The 22,064-nt window shown below is 42.1% G+C and overlaps 1 protein-coding gene across 1 annotated transcript in view; it reads right to left on the reverse strand.

Moving 5' to 3' along the window:
• LOC106568183 (netrin receptor UNC5C) overlaps nucleotides 1-21,588 on the reverse strand; it is a 241,333-nt gene extending 219,745 nt beyond the window's left edge. The window contains 1 exon segment of the mRNA XM_014138292.3: nucleotides 20,887-21,588. Within this exon segment, the coding sequence (XP_013993767.2) occupies nucleotides 20,887-21,007 (121 nt within the window). The 5' untranslated portion in view covers nucleotides 21,008-21,588.
• Nucleotides 21,589-22,064: the final 476 nt, after the last annotated feature.

The raw sequence follows: 22,064 nt of genomic DNA on the forward strand, positions 1-22,064 counted from the left end.
CATTGTGTGCTAGGAATATGGGACCAAATACTAAACCTTTGACTACTTTAATACACATATACGTGAATTTGTCCTTATACTTTTGGTCACCTAAAATGGGGGACTATGTAGAAAAAGTGCTGTAATTTCTAAACCGTTCATCTGATATGGAAGAAAATACCCTCAAATTAAAGCTGACAGTCTGCACTTTAACCTCATAGTCATTGTATCATTTCAAATCCGAAGTGCTGGAGTACAGAGCCAAAACAACAACAAATGTGTCACTGTCCCAATACTTTTGGAGCTCACTGTAATTTCAGTGTGGAAATTACCATATTAATGTTGTTACTAATGGGTGGTAGTAATGGGACCTAACCTTACAGTGCTCAGTGGCAGAGTTAGACAGGTAGGTACTCAGGAGAGATGAGCTGGAGAATATCTTCTGACTAGCCGGTTGGAAAGGCCACATCCAATCCAACAGATGTCTGGGTTAGAAGTGTATACCGTCTATAATCTACTGCAGAACGGCACGTTGATACGCAATACCATTGTATCATTTTCAAATGCTCAAACTCTAATCTGCATATGGCCCATATTCTTTCCTGTCTTCTTTCAGGGAAGTTATTCAGCCGACTAAAGAAGTGGAAAAACAGATGAAAAACAAAGTTTAAACTTGCTAGCAATTATCATGTGGTAGAAGCTTTGAAACCCTCCCTACAATGTGTGTCCTTGCATCTGTGTAAAGCAATTACAGACGTTTTTCACCAAAGCTGAGACTATCTACCTCAGGGGAGTGCGCTCCAACTGAAAGACATGGAGTATGGTGCTAGTTAGAGAATCATTATCAGCGTCTCCCAGAGATCATAAAAGTAGAGCAGCAGTCTACTGCCGCAGCAGGAACAGCTCTGGATCCACAGCTTCTCAGTTTCTCCAGTAGCTAAGTGAAGAAGAAGAAAAAAGTCGGTCTACGGTTTCCTGCGTAAACTCCTCCCACCCATGTAAACAAACATAATCACAACAATATGGCCAAGGGTTTGTAATCGTATCACCAAAGTGAGATGACTGAAATTTAAAGGGGGGGACCATTATTGTCGTTTGGCAGTTTATTTCATTAAAATGGCTGCCTCTCTCCCCTGGGAACACCCCTCTATAAAGGTGCCACATTTGGGCCATGTTTCTAGGGTAAGAGCTTTTCTAAAGGAAACCCTGTCTGCTCCCCCTGACACTACACTTGCCCTCCTGTCACCCTCACCTCTCCCCAAATAGAAAGGAAGAAAAATGAGTGAGTGATCCAAAGAGAAAGAGAGAATAAGAAATGAAGAGTTTGGTTAGACGTGACCGGCAGTGAAGAGGGGACGTGGTGCCGCTGATAGAGGTTAGACAGCTAGGCTACATCCCCTCTGTGTGACACATCCATTACACTCTTCGTCACTGTTGTCCTACCCCTGGTTCACAAGAGACCCACACTGTGTCTGTTGGTCTGCCAGGACTGTCCTAGACTGTCCAGTCCACTCACACCGTCAGCAGCTTCAAGTCCCGTTGACTTTACAGGGCCGACCATTGACGGTCCCTGGACTTGACATGCTCCATGGAAATTCCTGAAACCCTACACTGCATTCTGTCAAGTTCTTATTAAAACAAACTACAGGAACAGAACCCAAATGGAAGCTTCAATGTAAATATTCAAGCTCGTGTTTTCTCATGCCCTCGTCTCTCATATTCAATCAAAGGACGAAACAAACTGCCAACAAGAAAAATGGCCCCCTAAAACTAAAAGCAGGTTTCCACAGGATGGAAACACAATAGGGCTCAGTTTTCCATAGCCAATCATTCCCCAAAAGGACAAAGGGGAACAAACACATTCATATGATTCTGAGGAAATAAGAGCAACTCAAACCTTACAACATATTCAGTTTTTTTCAACATTGTTGTGCTTTTTTTGTATACTTAGTGTTCTTACTGGTCCCGTGGTGGCGCACTTGCAAGTCCAGTGTTGTGGGTTCAATTCCCACGGGGGATGAGTACAGGAAATACAGTTTTTACAACGGGTTGGTGAAAACAAGCATTGTGATTGGTTGAGACACATTCTAAGCCATAATAAAAACCGGTTTAGCAGCACGGGTACGCCTATGATGCAAAAATTGGCATTTGGTTTTCTGTTCCATCTGAGAAACCCCTGCGCTTCCACTGTCCCATCAGCCCAGCCAGCCAGTCAATTCATTAACTTGATCTCCACTGGAAGAGGCATCTACATTATTTTCCCTTGCTTCTAGCCTAACATTTGGTTTGCAACAATGCAACAATGGTTTGTACAAACGTTGCTGTCTGTCTCTCAACATTTGCAATGTAGTTCCAAAATTGAAATTCGATCTCCACTGTCTACTTGCGAATGAACGTGTCAGGACGAGACAGACATCTTTCCTCAGCCAGTCCAAATCAGGAATCAGCATCATTTTTATGGATATATACAAAGGAATGTCAATCGAACAACAGGTCAAATTACATGAAATGCAGCTAGTTTGCTCTCTTACCAGTTTCAGCTTGAAGTGATTGTGTTAGCTGTGTAGTTAGCTAGCTCTTCTGAACAACAGTATCCTGACGAGAGAGCACATTTTCTATGCCAGGCGAAAATGCGCCTCATTAGCTCATTGCTATGGATGTATCCAAAACAGCTTAAACGAACCCAAATGCAGCTACTTTGCTGTTTTTCTAGCTCCACTGTTAACCGTAGTTGGCTAGCTAGCAAACAAGGGGATAAGAACGTTGCCAGCCAGCATTTAGAATGAACGACTGAGTCGCGTCCATAGATATAGAACAAAAAGATTTAATGACTGGGTCGCGTCTCTGGCAACCTACCCAATAGAATGATCGGCCAGCCGGCTTGGCTAGCAACCATAGATGTGTCGGGACTAGGCCTATATTTTTGTTGAGGGATGAAATAGTAGCCTTTGAATACATTTATCAAAAAAAAGTTTTTATTTAATTGGAAACCCATTGTAGAAAAGCAACTGTACACTTGAGGTTGTGCAAAATGACTGTTTTAGCACGGCTGAGCTGATCTACGGTATGAGGCGGACCGCAGTACAGCCATGCTAAAACAGCTATTTAGCACGCCCTCTCGTGTACAATTGCTTTAATGTATGTACTTACTACTGTAAATTGCTCTGGATAAGAGAATCTGCTAAATTACTAAAATGTTACAAAATATATTTTCATGAACAAAGCAGCCCAGAATAGCTGTGGTTAACGTGTCTGGATCCTGCTGGAGTCACGATGCGTCTGCCTGTTCAAATTGCCTCTTAAAGCCACACAGCTTAGAAGAAGCGGCTGTGCTATCTGTCTCCTTCCTCTCCTCCTCCTTCTAGTCTTCCTCTTTGGCCTGTCTCTGTGCTTTTGTTGGCGGAGCCCGTGCTCACTAGAGCCTAGCTGCACAATAAAGCATCTCACAGTGATAAAACACAGAAAATGTATCCGGCGGAAAGCTAGTAAGTTTTGCTGTAAAAACAAAAACATGATGATTTGGTAATGTGTTCTTTTGCAAATGAGAAAAGTAAGGGAATGTGTACGCTGGCATTTATGCTGGAGGCTACCAGAGGAAACACCTCCGAAGACGTGTGACTTACACTGCACAGATTGGCCGGTTCACATGGCAACCGTTGCCTCTCTGTGGTGCGGTAAGTAACTCCCCCCCAACTAATACCTGCCAGCTCGGCTTACCCTGTGTCAGCCTAAAAACCCGGGAACCCCTACTCTTTGTGTGTCACCAGTGAATTATCGGTTTCCGGTGCATATGTTACAACATAGCTACAGGAACCCATTATGGTGTATCGGTTTCCACTGGCGAGCTGGTCCTCCTACAGATGTGTTGCTGTATGGGGTCATGTTTTATAGGGGCCTGGACTTACAGGAATAAGCCCGTCATCTCATTTCATATCAATCATTTATTCCGTACACCAAACTTCTTCCTCTATAACAAGCCTCCTTTTTATAAAAATCAAGAGGGATGGATGGCTGGAGGCTTGTGAAAAATAACTGATCCAAATCTACACTAAAACAAAATGAACAATGTTTGGAAGTCATTGAAAAGTTTTATTTATGTACGTTCCCGTACACTGCCTTGAAGCATCGCATAAAACCACAGCACAACAAGCCATCAGAAATGTCTTCCTCAGGCAGTCCAGACTCCATTCTCAGTCCTCTTAGCCTTTGACCTTCAAAACAGCCATTTTGTGCTAGTTTCCGTTCCAGTCTGATCATCACAACAACATTCATTATTCATCCTCTTCCTGCTCTCTATTTGATCAACCACTTCTGGACTGTTTATCTCATTCTACGCCCTACCTAACTTAACCATTTCCATACTTTTCCACAGAGTATGAAACCAAATATGTGCTGCATATCTGTTTATCTGGGCCCTCTGTGTGCTGCCTCCCTGATGACCTACCATTTGAAGAAGGTCATAAAATATTGCACCAAAAATGTAATACATCCAATGTTTGCCCTTAGATTTCAGCTACTCTACAGTTGAACATGTTTTCCCCCCATCAGACTCAGAGGAAAGTGTTGTGACAGTTCTGGTTAGAATATTAGAGCCCACACATATCATCCTGACCTCATTTCCACATCTGTGATTAATTATGTTTAACTTCCACTGACCCCTTTATGAGCTGCTTTCAGTCATGTTCACCTCATCTCCATAAGGCTGTTCATTCCACTGGACTAAGTGGTCTGAGAAGTGTCTCTCCGGGGCTAGGGAGTAAAATCATTTTGTCTACGAGTCCCTTTAATTTGACAGACAACTTCAGATTTGATCAGTATTCTACACTTTGGTTCCTGACTGCATTTCTGAAGAGAAATACAGCATAGACACCCTTTATTTAGCGAGCAGACATACTGTAACTTCATGACAATGCGATTCACAACCAGGATAGGGGGAGTCGTAAAGTAACCCTTCGCCATGGGGTTTCTGACTGGGCCCCTTTTAAATTAGCCCAGTGTAACTCTGCCTGCCAGCTAGCTGCTTCAGCCACTGGGGACTGATCACAGAGATCTGGCACACACACCAACACACAAACACATGCTGTACAAACACAGAAAAGTGCTGACACCCGAGAGCCACCTTGAGCTGAGAAATAATGGTGGAATTACAGTAACAAGCCCCAAAGTGGAGAAAGGAGGTCAGTTTGGGGACGGGGTCCATCACACACACGCAGACAAGATGCATTAAAAACGCATTAAAGGGGTAAAAAAAACAAAGCAACACTGGGTAGAATATGCAGAGTATCGGTTATTTACGTGGCTAGACTTCAAATGACGCTGAGAGCATTATTAAACATCAAAACTAAAATAACAATTGATCATAATTCCGATATAATTATAAATGATTTCAATAACATTTATTTCTTAAGTGTTTAAGCGTCTTGACACACACAGTCGTCACTTTCTCTCTTTTCTCTCTAAGTCAATAACCTGAGAGGGAGGAGAATCGATCCCACACCCACCCTCGGATTGCAAACCAATGGCCTAGGCTTTCATTTAGCACCTCATTGAACAGACAGAGTAAGAAACAACAACATCACACATTGACATTCTGACAAACATTGAATGGGGCCCTGGTCATAATGGCCTGTTCTGTTTAAAAGTCTGTTTTGCAGCTCTGTAGATAACAGATAGAAGGAAAATGAGTGGAATTATGAGAAAGATTGATTTCCTGGGGATGAATGGCCTGGTATTTGTCATAGATTTATCTAGAGCAGACTATCCTTCCAGGGTCAGTTATTATCACACACACACACTGTGTAAAACATATGCAGAAGTTCAGACAGTATTTAAAAAGGTCAGGGTTAAAAAGTGTGTGCATGATGGGGGAGGATCCCAGGGAAAACTGGTAAATGTTTAGCAGGACAGGTCTAAATCAACAGGTGGGTGTATAATCTCTGCTTCTGCAGTGGTTAATGTTGTCCAGAACCAGTCTCAGGGATTTAGGAGTGAGACACAGAGCTGTTATCTCCTTAGATGACCCAGAGACGCCCCTACAACACACACACCACCCCAAAATCCATTTACTCCTTCCTGGTAAGGTTGGTCAAATATATAGGTCTAATGTAACAGTGTTCTACCCACACTCCCCATTACTGCACCCCCTGCCTCATTTCCCGTTCCAGTTTAGACCATTAATTAGTGTAAGGGGACAACAAGTAACCTTGCTCTTCTTGCATCCCTAGTCTGCCTCTATTGAGCTCTAATGTAGCAGAAACCACAAATTCTTGTTTGATCTTGTGGGAAGGAATGGAGGATAGGAGAGGGAGGGAGGAAGGGAGGAAGGGAGGGAGGAGTAGGTCCCTCATTTAAGCCCCATAAAAAAAAAAATCTAAAACATTTATCTGTGCTGGCCTTTCATCAGGTGCTTTAAGAGCCCAGGAATAACAGAGGGAGATGCCCCCCCACCGCATGCCTCAATGCTGACATACAGTACATACACCAAAGCACTACCAAGACTCATGCCTGTGTCTCCACGGACAACTCAGGAGATAACATGTTAATGCTTAACAAAATATCAGGCAGTAAGATACATTACTTATATGATGGATTATTGCTGTTTCTATTCTTCCAGGGGTTTTAACATTTGATTGAGTTGTGTTCCTCTAACAGTGTTCCACAGTGAAAGCAGCATGCTTTAGGTCTGCACAAGAAGACATGGCAGTGCCCGGATTAATTAAAGGTTTAGCTTTGTCAATCAGTAGACAGGATAGATAGGAGCTCTCTAAGGAGGCAGGATTTCCATACAGTATAGTACAGTACAGTAGGTTGCAGACGATGCCGGCTCTGCTCCATACTGTGTGGTGGTGGAGGTGTTGGATTAGTTAACACACCCATCAGCTCAGATCAGCCACCTCCTGCTGCTGCTGCTGTGAGCCACCCAGGTCTTTCTCATTTGCGCTGCATGACTTAGGATGACTTCATAAAGACTTTAGTTCCAAAGAAAGATGGAGCTGTAGTTTTCTTGAAAGTAAAAAACCCTCCTCTCTCTTATAATGGGACACAAATCCATTTGTGCTCACTGTAGGCCTAGATTCTGTATTCTGTGCAGTTTAGGGTCTGAGGTGCATAGCATGTATGGCATGGCACATACTGGTGGTTTCTATTTCCCCATCTCCTGTAGCTCTGTGCCATGTCCCAATCTGTACAGTACTATAGCCTACAGATGCATTATCTTAATTTGACCCTGCTTCTCACAGCAGGAAATTAATCAATTATTTTATGTAGGGGTTGATATTTTGTTAGGGCAAATCAAGTCTGACATTTTAAAGTGTAAATGACTTTAGAAGCCTTTTTCAAACTTGAATACATTACAATTTGCATTTCCTGCTATGCAGGAAAATTCTTTGCGACAACAGAGTGATCAAATTAAGATACAGAATCTGTACTGTAGTGTACCTGCTGGGGCAAGGCAGCACCGGGAGTCTGCAGGGAACGCCATTAAAGGACAGCAGGGAAATAACAGCCATACAACTGACTGGGCCGTTTGGTGATCATCAGCACTTTGGGGCTTTTTGTAGTGTCTGCTGTATTCGTGTAACATCCGTGTGCCAGCAGCATTCCAATTCAGTCCCAAATCCACCCCACTTCTGCCTATTCTGTGTCCTAATCCTGTTAAAATAGGTAAACTAACATGCATAGCTACAGCATAGCTACAGGAGAGGACATCACGGTGATTGTCTAGTGTCTACTTACTGTGTATGTGAGGTAGTAGACAGAAGCAGTATTTCACCAGGTGACGTATAGAGTGGCTCAAGAACTGTTCCATAGTATGTGTTGGAGTGTGAGATGAGTGTATGAGTTGACTCTATTGGATACTGTGGCTTGCGAAAGTATTCACCCCCCTTGGCATTCTTCCTATTTTGTTGCCTTACAACCTGGAATTAAAATTTATTTTTGAGGGGTTTGTATCGATTGATTTACACAACATGCCTACCACTTTGAAGATGCTAAATATTTTTATTGTGAAACAAACAACTGAAAACTTGAGCATGCATAACTATCCCCCCCCCCCTCTCTGTATTTAGCACCATCCATCATTCCTTCAATTCTGACCAATTTCCCAGTCCCTGCCAATGAAAAATGTTTGGGGAGTCTCCCACATGCCTTTTGGCAAACACCAAACGTGTTTGCTTGTTTTTTTCTTTAAGTAATGGCTTTTTTCTAGCCACTCTTCCGTAAGCCCAGCTCTGTGGAGTGTACGGCTTAAAGTCAGGGTTATCTTTGGTCTCTTTGTTGCCTCTCTAATGCCCTCCTTACCTATTCCGTGAGTTTTGGTGGGCGGCCCTCACATGGCAGGTTTGTTATGATGCCATATTGTTTCCATTTTTTAATAATGGATTTAATGGTGCTCCGTGGGATGTACAAGGTTTAGGATATTTTTTTAAATCCCAACCCTGATCTGTACTTCTCCACAACTTTGGCCCTGACCTGTTTGGAGAACTCCTTGGTCTTCATGGTGCCGCTTGCTTGGTGGTGCCCCTTGCTTAGTGGTGTTGCAGACTCTGGGTCTTTCAGAACAGGTGTATATATACTGAGATCATGTGACAGATCATGTGACACTTAGATTGCACACAGGTGGACTTTATTTAACTAATTATGTGACTTCTGAAGGTAATTGGTTGCACCAGATCTTATTTGGGGGCTTCATAGCAAAGGGGGTGAATTCATATGCACGCACCACTTTTCCATTTTTCCCATTTTTTTAAACATGTTATTTTTTTCATTTCACTTCACCAATTAGGACTATTTTGTGTATGTCCGTTACATGAAATCCAAATAAGAATCCATTTAAATTACAGGTTGTAATGCAACAAAATAGGGAAAACGCCAACGGGAATGAATACTTTTGCAAGGCACTGTAGTACAAAGTCACTGTCAGTCAACTCATAAACAACAATGTCCCATACGTTAATGCCAAAACAGTTACAAACCGAAACAAAGACAAACAGTGATGCCATCCATCCCATAACATATCATGTCAGCCATGTGTTTGCTTTAGCTAACTCCTCTTTTGTGTTCGTTGCAATGCTAACCATGCAGCCTATGACATGACAACAAATGACAAAAGGCTTGGCTAAAACACATATAGATTTACATGGCTAGTCACATAACAAAAAAACATGCAATTCTGTAGCAACAAACAACATTGAAAGCACACCGAAGATTCCATAAATCCAGTACTTTACTTGCCCTTATAAGGTGATTTCCCCTGGCTGCTTTCCTGCTAAGGGCATAGAAAGATGGAAAAGCAACAGGACATTTGTGGTTGCACCCCAGTGAAGCCCATAGGGAGAAGAAAGACAAATTAAAGGGCAGAGGATAGAGTGTGTACTTGTACTCACTCATGATGTGCCCTGTCAGTCCCTCTCCTTATAATGGCATGAGAAGGGCCACTTAATTGGAAATTACTTTTCCCTCCCTCTCTCTTTCTCTCCTTCTCCCTGTCTCTCCCGTTCCCTCTCTCCCTCTTGTCCTCCATTTCTCTCACCTCTGATCATAATTGGCCTCTCCATGAGAAGTGGGGGCCACAGTACTCCCCTGAACCCCCTCTCCTCCCCTCTCCTCTCCTTGTCTGGGATCCTTCAGTGTAATTACTGGGGTGTTAGCTGACTCACCCTCTGAATGTGAAATTACTGTGAATGTTACAAGCCACCAGCCACCTTAAATTGGGAGAGCCATTACCTGGCATTCACTTCAAAACAGAGGTGAGAACACAGGTAACCATCACCATCATCATCGTAATCATCATCCCTTATCCAAGTTGGTAGGTCGATTGAGAACAGGGGCTCTTTTTCAATTACCATTTTCAGTGACTTAATGCAGTAAAAAGTTAAAATGGGACACAGTACTCTGTGATAGTAGTCAGACAAAATGATCGCTCACTGAGCTCTCTAATGCATTCTGTGTCACTCCAAACCCTGAGCACTCATGAAAACAAAGCTGCACACACACACACACACACACACACACACACACACACGCACACACACGCACACACACGCACGCACACACACGCACACACACGCACACACACACACACACACACTACACACTACACACTACACACAACACTTCAGCTATGTATGTGATGTGAATGGGAGAGTCTTTCCGCTCTCTGGGTGGTATTGAAGAGGAGTATCCGTTGTGCTGAAAACAGAGGTCAGCCGTTCTGGCACAGGCCTGCTTGTCAAGTGCTGCTACTTGTGCTGGGCCCTGCTAATGTACTGCTAATAGAAGTGAATGTTGTACTGTGACGCTCTCCTGCAGTTTAGAGTGTCACTCTGCAGGGTGATTAATGACATTCTGCTCTCCTCTTCACTCTCTGTCAACCTCTCATCTTCTCTCTCTCCCTCTCAACTTCTACATCCTACTCGCTCTCCTCTTTGACTCTCACCCTCTCCAATCTTCCTCTCCCGCCTTTCCTCTCTCCTCTCTACTGTATCTCTGCTCTCTTCCCTCCCGCCCTCTCTTCCCTCCCTCTCCCCTCTTCTTTCTTTTGTATCTCAGTGAATAAGACAGACGACACACAGGATGTTGGGAGTCGTTACTGTGCCCATGATACAGTATCTAGCTGCATCTGCACAGCTGGAGATATCCGGATTCAACAGCACTACTGCACACACATCCAGTGCAGTAACAGTCGTGTACCTTTTCCCACCAATAAAAATAGAAAGAAACGTCAGGTGTGGGGACACAAACACAGCAGTCTCTTTTCACAGTAATTATCACACTGAACCACACACTGTCTGGGGTAGAGCCAACAAACAGCATGTTCCTCTGACATCATCAGCCTGAGGAAAAGGCTCCGGGTGGCCATTTGTGATGACATACACAGTGTTGGGTTTTGCCCTTTGCCATCACCTATGTGTGAGTGCTTATGTTACTGAGTCTCATTTTCCCTCAATTAAATATGGGCTTTAAAGTATAAACTGTGTCATCTTGTCACATTCTGGGCATTGCCAAAAGGTCTTAGCGCTATGTAATTCACAAGCATTCCTCCACACACAATGTGCTCATTGTGCATACAGGCATCGTTTGTGAAATGACCGCAATGGCTGTAACCTTAGCAGCACCTCTGGGACCATAGTTGCCAGGCAATGGGGGGAAACGGTTAGAGTAAAAATAATGATAGCAATAACATTCTCACTAACCTCGATTTTTTTTACACACCTTCTGATCAATCTTGACATACGAGGGTGAGAGTGTGCATGCAATGTGTGTGCCTCTGCATGTGTGGTTAGGCCTCCACACTAAGTTTCCCTTCACTTAAAAAATGACAAACTCTGTCTGGTAGTTTGAACAATATAGATCCCAGTAGCTTTTCTCTCCAATAAACAAAGCTCAGAGGACACATACTAAAGACTAGGGGAAGAGAGGGAGAGAGGGAGAGAGAGGGAGAGAGGGAGAGAGAGAGAGATACTCCATGGGTTCTGTTTAGTTAGATTGGGTTGATTTGATTTGATTTGATTAGGATCCCCATTAGCCAATGCCAATGGCAACTGTATAATACTGAACGTTTCCTTGAATTTGTTCTGGACCTGGGAACTTTTTGTAAGTCGCTCTGGATAAGAGCGTCTGCTAAATGACTTAAATGTAAATGTAAATGTAAACTATGAAAAGACCTCTGGTGGTATAGTGGGGTAAGTGCGTGTGTCATTTAGGCTTGGGCGATATCCAGATTTTCATACTATCATACCGTTCTTTTGCTATCCTGAGATCTACGGTAATGCCGGCATACCGCACAGGGGTGCTAAAAACTAGCGAAAAAAAGCTAATTGGGCGTCGATTACCAGAATGCTAAGAAAATTTGCACAAGTAATAGCTAAATCACATAGACGCTGTTAGCTAAATGCTAATGAGCGAAAACTAACATAATCTAATTGCAAAGACAGGCAAAAGCATAGCTAGTAGCAACCGGATGTCATTTTCGGTAAGTATGGACATTTACAAGCGAAAGTGAACGAGAGAAATTGTGCAAATGAACAAAGTTCATGCATGCTTTTCTGAAGGAAGAGAAGCATGTGTACATGAAGATTAGGGGAGAAGTACAAAGAAAGGAAAAACGCTAGTAGAGAAAAAATGGCAGCTCATCCAGAGCTCTTGGACATCTCAAACACGGCAGAAAGATGTTCTAAGATATCTGATGGCAAACATTTAGTAGTGAATTGCATACAAGTGTAACTTCGTCACCTCAAGTGCGTTGCACAATAGAGACTCACCGATAGATATAGAATGCAATGGACTCACCACCTCCATCTTTCTCCTGTTGTGCTATTTACAAACAAAAGGTGACTGGCTCAACTTTTCAACAGAATCGGCAGACTGAATACACCCCTGATCACACACAAAAGCAGTTCACTTTCATAGCAGCCAGATCGTTGTATAATTTCTTCTCACATCTACAAGCTATCCTCCTCTCACCCTTTCTCTTCAATTGTGGACTTCAGTGCACAACACATCAGCTGGCTGTGACTAGACGAAAACAACTTTCCAAGCCAAACCATCATATCATGAATGCTAACCGCTACACACAGCCTACACCGTTGTCACTATATTAGCTAACATCAAGTCAACAACATAGCTACTAGAACTAACTTGTTAGTGAACCCGCTACAATCATGCAGTACAGTGTACAGTTAGCAAGCAGTTTAGCAGTTACACCGGCGGGCCCCGGTGGCAATAAATTAGTAAAACCAAAAGCTTACCTTGACTTGGAAGAGTTCCAGTGTTGGATAGCTATAGCCAGCTAGGTGACATAGAATCCCTTTCTGTTTGAGCCGGGTGTTTGAGTAGGCTAAACTTGCTAGCTGGCTGCATTTTCTAGCTAAGTAAGTGAAAGTAAAAAAAAAAAAAATATATATATATATATATATATATATCTATATATATATATATATCTATATATATATATATATATAGATATATATAGCTACAGTTTACATAGAAATATAGTCGTAAGTTTACATACACCTTAGCCAAATACATTTAAACTCAGTTTAAATGCCTTTAAATTGCCTTTAAACATTGCCTTTAAATTGTTTAACTTGGGTCAAATGTTTCGGGTTGCCTTCCACAAGCTTCCCACAATAAGTTGGGTGAATTTTGGCTCATTCCTTCTGACAGAGCTGGTGTAACTGAGTCAGGTTAGTAGGCCTCTTTGCTCGCACTCGCTTTTTCAGTTCTGCCCAGAAATGTTCTATAGGATTGAGGTAAGGGCTTTGTGATTGCCACTCCAATACCTTGACTTTGTTGTCCTTAAGCCATTTTGCAACAACTTTAGAAGTATGCTTGGGGTCATTGTCCATTTGGAAGACCCATTTGAAACCAAGCTTTAACTTCCTGACTGATGTCTTGAAATGTTGCTTCAATATATCCACATAATTTTCCTCCCTCATGATGCCATCTATTTTGTGAAGTGCACCAGTCCCTCCTGCAGCAACGCACCCCCACAACATGATGCCCGTGCTTCACGGTTGGGATGGTGTTCTTCGGCTTGCAAGCCTCCCCCTTTTTCCTCTAAACATATCGATGGTTATTATGGCCAAACAGTTCTATTTTTGTTTCATCAGACCAGAGGACATTTCTCCAAAAAGTACGATCTTTGTCCCCATATGCAGTTGCAAACCGTAGTCTGGCTTTTTTATGGCGGTTTTGGAGCAGTGGCTTCTTCTTTGCTGAGCGGCCTTATGTCAATATAGGCTCGTTTTACTTTGGATATAGATACTTTTGTACCTGTTTCCTCCAGCATCTTCACACGGTCCTTTGCTGTAGTTCTGGGATTGATTTGCACCTTTCGCATCAAAATACTTTCATCTCTAGGAGACAGAACACGTCTCCCTCCTGAGCGGTATGACGACTGTGTGGTCCCATGGTGTTTATACTTGAGTACTATTGTTTGTACAGATGAACGTGGTACCTTCAGGTGTTTGGAAATTGCTCCCAAGGATTAACCAGACTTGTGGAGGTCTTGGATGATTTCTTTTGATTTTCCCATGATGTCAAGCAAAGAGGCACTGAGTTTGAAGATAGGCCTTGAAATACATCCACAGGTATACCTCCAATTGACTCAAATGATGTCAATTAGCCTATCAGAAGCCTCTAAAGCCATGACATCATTTTCTGGAATTTTCCAAGTTGTTTAAAGGCACAGTCAACTTAGTGTATGTAAACTTCTGACCAACTGGAATTGTGATACAGTAAATTATAGGTGAAATAATCTGTCTGTAAACAATTGTTGGAAAAATGACTTGTGTCATGCACTAAGTAGATGTCCTAACCGACTTGCCAAAACTATAGTTTGTTAACAAGAAATTTGTGGAGTGTTTGCTTATCAGTGCTAGACATAATATGGAAAAGAAAAAACAAAGCAAAAAAAAAAAAACATTATTCAGCAGCCCATCAATCAGTTGATGTGTGCTGTGGGGTTGAAGCTACGAACCCACAGCTTTTCCTTGAACCTCAGGAACTTGACCACTATCTGCCTGGACCTGTTACCAGGCCGGTGGTGGGTTTTCCAGTCCTGTAGTCGTACTCCACCTCAATCTTCATGTGGCCCATCTTCAGTTTCTCAGTGATCATTTCCCTCTCTTTGTCCTCAGACTCCGTCCAGGTTTCATGTAGAGATTCTGCAATTCCTTCCACACCAATGTTGGTCCCTCAAGATAATCTGATTTCTCCATCATTGTTATCATAGATTCACATACAGAACTGATGGCCTCTCTCAATGAATTACAGATTGCTGTCATCTTGCTGTTCTCCTCTTTAAACTAATCGAGCTGACCCTGGGAGAACTGTAGATTGTTCTTCAGATCCTGGACCTCTCTGGTCAGATCGTCCATTCTTTTATTAGTTGACTCCACCAGTATTTGGACTTGATGCTATTTTCTTGTTGTTGTAACAACTGCTTGTAGAACTCTTTTTGTTAAAAAGATCCTTCACCTGTGATAGAGACATTACTGTCCTCAACAGTACTCCCACAGGCTTTGGTCTTTGTCATGGTAGCAACGTAGGCTACGCTTTTACTCCTCGCAGTTCCAGAAAGGGTAGGTCACAGGGCAGATGGAAACCACAACAAAAATCAGGGATTCAAACAGTCACACTCCCGGGACAATCCGTGGTCCTAGCCGCAAGGGCTGTGGGCTGTCTACAAGCTGCTAAGGAAATCTGGCTAACTTGAGAGCTAGCTAACGTTAGTTAGAAGCTAGTCTAACGTCTGCGTCAACAAGGGAACAATGAGCTACTTCTCTGGAGCAAAATAGACCTGCTATTCTTCCCTGTAACACAGCGAATGTCCCACACCTTAATGTGATGTTATATGTTGACAATTATTTGAAAATAAGTTAACCTGTTATGGCTAGGGGGCAGTATTTTCACGGCTGGATAAAAAACGTACCCGATTTAATCTGGTTACCACTCCTACCCAGTAACTAGAATATGCATATACTTATTACATATGGATAGAAAACACCCTAAAGTTTCTAAAACTGTTTGAATGGTGTCTGTGAGTATAACAGAACTCATTTGGCAGGCAAAAACCTGACAAGGTTTCAGGCAGGAAGTGGCCTGTCTGACAAGGTGTCATTCTTCTTGTCTCTGTTTATTGAAGAGTGAGGATCTTAGCTGTCCCGTGACACTTCCTACGGCTGCCATAGGGTCTCAGAAGGCGGTAAAAAGCTGAATCGTGGCTTTGCAGGCTATGGCTGAAAAAAAGTAGCGCGTTTGGGTAGTGGCTGGTTACAGTACTGTGAGACTCAGGCTCGTGCCCGCGTCGACCGAAAGCTTTGTTTCTTTCCTCTGTTTAGCTAAAAGGAGATTCCCGGTCGGAATATTATCGCTTTTTTACGAGAAAAATGGCATAAAAATGGATTTTAAACAGCGGTTGACATGCTTCGAAGTACGGTAATGGAATATTTAGATTTTTTTTGTCACGAATTGCACCATGCGCACGACCCTGATTTACCATTTCAGATAGTGTCTGGGACGCACGAACAAAACGCCGCTATTCGGATATAACGATGGATTATTTTGGACCAAACCAACATTTGTTATTGAAGTAGCAGTCCTGGGAGTGCATTCTGACGAAGACAACAAAAGGTAATCAAACTTTTATAATAGTAAACCTGATATTGGTGAGTGCTAAACTTGCCGGGTGTCTAAATAGCTAGCCCGTGATGCCTGGGCTATGTACTTAGAATATTGCAAAATGTGCTTTCACCAAAAAGCTATTTTAAAATCGGACATATCGAGTGCATAGAGGAGTTCTGTATCTATAATTCTTAAAATAATTGTTATGCTTTTTGTGAACGTTTATCGTGAGTAATTTAATAAATTGTTAGTGAATTCGCCGGAAGTTTGCGGGGGGTATGCTAGTTCTGAACGTCACATGCTAATGTAAAAAGCTGGTTTTTGATATAAATATGAACTTGATTGAACAAAACATGCATGTATTGTATAACATAATGTCCTAGGGTTGTCATCTGATGAAGATCATCAAAGGTTAGTGCTGCATTTAGCTGTCTTCTGGGTTTTTGTGACATTATATGCTAGCTTGAAAAATGGGTGTCTGATTATTTCTGGCTTGGTACTCTGCTGACATAATCTAATGTTTTGCTTTCGTTGTAAAGCCTTTTTGAAATCGGACAGTGTGGTTAGATAAAGGAGAGTCTTATCTTTAAAATGCTGTGAAATAGTCATATGTTTGAAAAATTGAAGTTTTTGTATTTTTGAGGAATTTGTAATTCGCGCCACGCCTATCATTGGATATTGGAGCAGGTGTTCCGCTAGCGGAACGTCTAGATGTAAGAGGTTAATTCATAGTCATTTTGAAAAAGAAAGACACGAGAAAGAGGCATCTTTCAATGCATGCCACCGGAACCGCTACATGTGGAGAGCTACATGTTGAGAAGCACAGTGAGGATCATTGCCTCTGCACAGTGTCTGAAGCTGCAGTGTCTGAAGAGGACAGAGAGGCTAAGCTGGCGTCACACTGCTCTTCGTTATGAAGTATCTCATGTATCTAATAGGCCTTTAATTTAAGTAATAATAGAGTTAAATCTTGTTAACACGTTTGACTTTTAGTTCAATATAATTGTGTAATTCCATACCGGAGTGACAGCAGGGTGTATGTGCTGGGATATATTTGAAATAGGCATATACATTGATTTAGCTATGCACTGTTTGGAGAATGATCCAAGATAAACCATCTCTTCGACTGCCTCTTCTTGCTCATCCTCAGCTCATCTGCATATTCAAACAGTCCCAGAGTGATAGCTGGCCAGCTGGGAGTAGAAGGAGTGGGAGCCCTTCCAAACGGAAGTTTCATTCTACTTTCTCTCTTTCTCTCTCTATCACGCTTTCTCTCTGCTGGAATCAAGCTAGGTGGATTACCTTGTCAAGAGTACAGGTTCAAACATAGACTAATAAGAAGAAAAGCCAGTTTAAATTCACCATGAAGAGCTACCATCCCGAGAGTCTGTCCCATACTATCAACTATATCTTTCAAAAAATACCCTTGGCTTCCTTACACTCCTCACTATCTAAAAGAGAAAAGCACCAGGATACTGCTGTCAGAGCAGAGCAGGTGAGTCTGGGTAAGTGAGACACTGTAATCACCAAACGGGTGAGTCTTTCTGCGCTGAAGAGACTCTCCAGTGATTTGGAAATGTGCACAGGCAACTCATCAGTGTCCAAAAAAGGCAGGGCCATTAATTAGCCCCAAACAATGTTCTCCTGGCTTATTGACTTCTTAATGTACAGGGAACGACCTGGTTTGTGTTCCCACTCCAGTCAATGACACAGGCCTCTCCGGGGTTCTGGAATGACCATTATGTCATCCTAGCCCTGCCCTTCAGAAATCAGAGCTGCACTGTATTTCATCCTTCGTTTTCTCCTTTGCTCATTCCTCATTAACTATGTAGGAGACTGTGATGCCGGGGCTGGGACACAGGGCTGGGTATTGGGTTGAGGCTGAGAGCTGGGGCTAGGTCTGGGGCTGGTAGCTGCTGGGAGCTGAAGATGGGTCTGGAGGCTGGGGCTTGGGTTGGGGCTGGGGCCAGGACTGACTGAATGTGGGTTGATTTTCCCTGTATGGATCATCTGAAATGATGGTGTTGGGTCTGCAATTTGAAATTGCAGGCTACTCTTGGAATAAGCTAGAGCATGAAGGGCGAAAGAGTGACTTCCAAACCACTCGTAAAAAACAAAATATCCTTCCTCCTCCAGCTGGGTCTGTGTTAATAAAGCCCTGAGTTCTGACACAGAAAATGTGAAACATCCTCACACCATTACTTACATTATGTGTGCATGGATGTGTTTTGGATTTTCACATAGTACATGCACGATAGGAAAGAGGCCACCCACCTGCCTCCTGAGGAGAAAAACCCACAGATACAGGAATGCACATTCAATGCACCCTAGGGGATAGTTTTATACCCTTTTTTGTTTGACAGACAATCCAGCTATGTTGGGGGTCGATTTGGTAAATGGGTTTGTGTGTTCTACACTGCTATTTACTGTGTGATAACACCTTAAAAAAGAAAAACATCATTTAATATGCATCTGTCTCTGTTCCTAATACTGTAATAAAATGTCAGAAGGCATTAAAAGAATGAAGAATGATACAGGACGACACAAAACAATCTGAAATGTATATTAAACCAATAATGCCTTCCAGTACTATTGTTGACCGATGACTCTAGCCTCAGCATTGTACCACTGTTCAGATAACAGCAGGTGAATAACCAAGGACAACAGATGCGAGGAGCAACTCTCCTGATGGATGAGGCAGTGACCTATAACCCCGAACTTCACCATTTCTAAAAAGGAGTTAGTGAGGGAGGGAGGCAGGGAGGGGGGAGAAAGGGAAATGAAAGGTGATGAAAATCCACAACAATAGGAGGCAACATCATATGTCACAACCATATACTTTATTATAAAAGTCTATGAGTGCATTAAAATCCAATGATAAGATTGATCTAACCCATTGTAGCAACAATATGATAAATGTGGGTAAAGCGTATGACAAAAGATAAGCCCCCACAGGCAGTTATTAAACTGAATTTTTGCTGATGGGGTTAGAGTAATAAGTAAGTTAAATCAAAATATTTTCAATTGCTGTATTAAGCATACAATATAAGATGGCAGCCAGAGAAGCTTCACTAACAGATAAGTCTTTTTTTATAAAGTCTCATATAAAAGATATCCCGACCAGCGCACTGTGATCCGCACGCAGGGTTGAAATCAGTGAGAGAGAGAGAGAGAGAGAGAGAGAGAGAGAGAGAGAGAGAGAGAGAGAGAGAGAGAGAGAGAGAGAGAGAGAGAGAGAGAGAGAGAGAGAGAGGGATAAACACTAAATTGAGACTCAGCATGCAGAATTCTGCAAAAATATCCTCAGTGTACAACGTAAAACATCAAATAATGCATGCAGAGCAGAATTAGGTCTACACCCGCTAATTATCAAAATCTAGAAAAGAGCGTTAAATTCTAGAACCACCTAAAGGGAAGCGATTCCCAAACCTTCCATAACAAAGCCATCACCTACAGAGAAATTAACCTGGAGAAGAGCCCCCTAAGCAAGCTGGTCCTGGGGCTCTGTTCACAAACACAAACAGACCCCACAGAGCCCCAGGACAGCAACACAATTAGACCCAACCAAATCATAAGAAAACAAAAAGACCATTACTTAACACATTGGAAATAATTTACAAAACAATTGTGCAAACTAGAATGCTATTTGGCCCTAAACAGAGAGTACACAGTGGCAGAATACCTGACCACTGTGACTGACCCAAAATTAAGAAAATATTTGACTATGTACAAACTCAGTGAGCATAGCCTTGCTATTAATAAAGGCCGCCGAAGGCAGACCTGGCTTTCAAGAGAAGACAGGCTATGTACACACTGCCCACATAATGAGGTGGAAACTGAGCTGCACTTCCTAAACTCTTGGCAAATGTATGACCATATTAGAGACAGTGATTTCCCTCAGATTACACAGACCCACAAAGAATTCGAAAACAAATCCAATTTTGATAAACTCCCATATCCACAGTGTGCAATCACAGCAGCAAGATTTGTGACCTGTTGCTACAAGAAAAGGGGAACCAGTGAAGAACAAACATCATTGTAAATACAACCTACATTTTATTTATTTTCCCTATGTACTTTAGCTATTTGCACATCATTACAACACTGTATATGAACATAATATGACATTTGAAATGAGTGTAATTGAGTGTAATGTTTACTGTACATTTTTTATTGTTTATTTCACTTTTGTTTATTATCTATGTCACTTGCTTTGGCAATGTAAACATATGTTTCCCATTCCCCTTGAATTGAATTGAGAGCAAGAGCGAGAAAGACAGGGAAATATAAAGAAAAAGATTGTGACTGTATGACTATATGTCTTTCATAATAAAACAAACAAAAATGAGCAAAAATTGGTATGGTCAACCAAGACTATCTGTCTGTTTACACCAAACTAATGCTTCATTGAAGCTGTGTCTTTTTAATGCATAGCCTAACAAATTTTAACACCGTTGATATCCAGCTCATTACAGTAGTCTAGAAGAAACAGTAATAGGGGGATAGCCCAGTGTGCAATCACAGACATTACATTGTAGCCACATTTTTCCATTCTAAACTATTTGCGACTCTAGGCTTTTTTCGTTGAGGGCATAAAGTGACAAGTGTAGACCATTTATTTTGATGAAGGCTAACTATGATTTTTTTGTTGCGAAAATCCATCCTACAAATTATCTACTTTTTGATGGCATAGGCAGCACAACTGGCCATCCGGACAGCACTCGAACACTCAGCTCGAGCATTTTTCTGCATGCAGGTATGGCTATAAATTCGACAGCTTACCTTGAGAAGCTCCGATATCCACGAGGGCAATTAGAAAAAACAAAAATAAGGTGATCATCTTCAATAAGTATCCCGCGACTCCTCTTCTTCCACTTCTAGCAGTTTGTCCACTGTACCCCATGACGAGGAGTCAAAAACTCCGCGATGAAGCAAGTCCAGTGGCTATCAAATGCCGTTCCAAATTCTCTACAGTCCTTGCAGCAGAGGCAATGGAATCTTTCGGAGCCTCAAATGTAATCAATAGAAAGGGAAGGTAGAACGTGGGAGGAAAATTGATAGAGAATCAACAAATTCCAGGACTTCAATGAAACAGTTTTGAAATATGACAGATATTACATTGGCTTTATATGAAGCTATGCATGAAAACCTCTGAAATTACCGTTTGCTCTGTTCACTTTAATATTGAACTGGTCTAACTGAATCTATGGGCCGATGTCTTTTTGATATGTAGTTCATGTTCCGAATCTGAAAATGCACAAAAGTCCTCCGTAACTGGCTCTACCGCGCTCCTCACTCCATCAAGCCAGAGTGTTTGCAACCTCAGTACCGAGTCTAGCGCACTGATCGACTTTAATCAGAGAAGACTCCGTCTCTATACTCTGCCGCTTCAACCAATCCAAATACGACCGACTCTTGTCTGTGGATGCCATATCAAAACCCGGCCTGGCGCTTCGGAATGGATGATATTGATGGACTATAGACGGCTGAGTTGTTATAGCAACAAAACTGATGCGTGTGCAACTTTGGGGCAAAACAGACTGACTTGGCTTAGAATCAAAGGATTGCTGACAACATGTCAACTATATTTCCTCTCCAAATGTTTATTGAAAACGTAAATAGATTAGTAAATGAGCACTTGTTGGTTCTCAAATACATTATTACTTTTGTTGGTTAGCTAGCTAATACATTATTACTGTTGTTGGTTAGCTAGCTAATACATTATTACTGTTGTTGGTTAGCTAGCTAATACATTATTACTGTTGTTGGTTAGCTAGCTAATACATTATTACTGTTGTTGGTTAGCTAGCTAATACATTTTTGCCATATTAGCATAGACATGACATGTGTCAAAACACCTCAAAATAACAAATGATATCAATAACAAGATCTAGCTGAAAGAGACACCTCCCCACATGGCAGCATCTTCTCATTGTTGCTCGCTATATGGCAATCCAGAA

The sequence above is a fragment of the Salmo salar genome, chromosome 13 (genome assembly GCF_965601325.2).
Source record: "Salmo salar chromosome 13, fSalSal1, whole genome shotgun sequence".
Taxonomy (NCBI): Eukaryota; Metazoa; Chordata; class Actinopteri; order Salmoniformes; family Salmonidae; genus Salmo; species Salmo salar.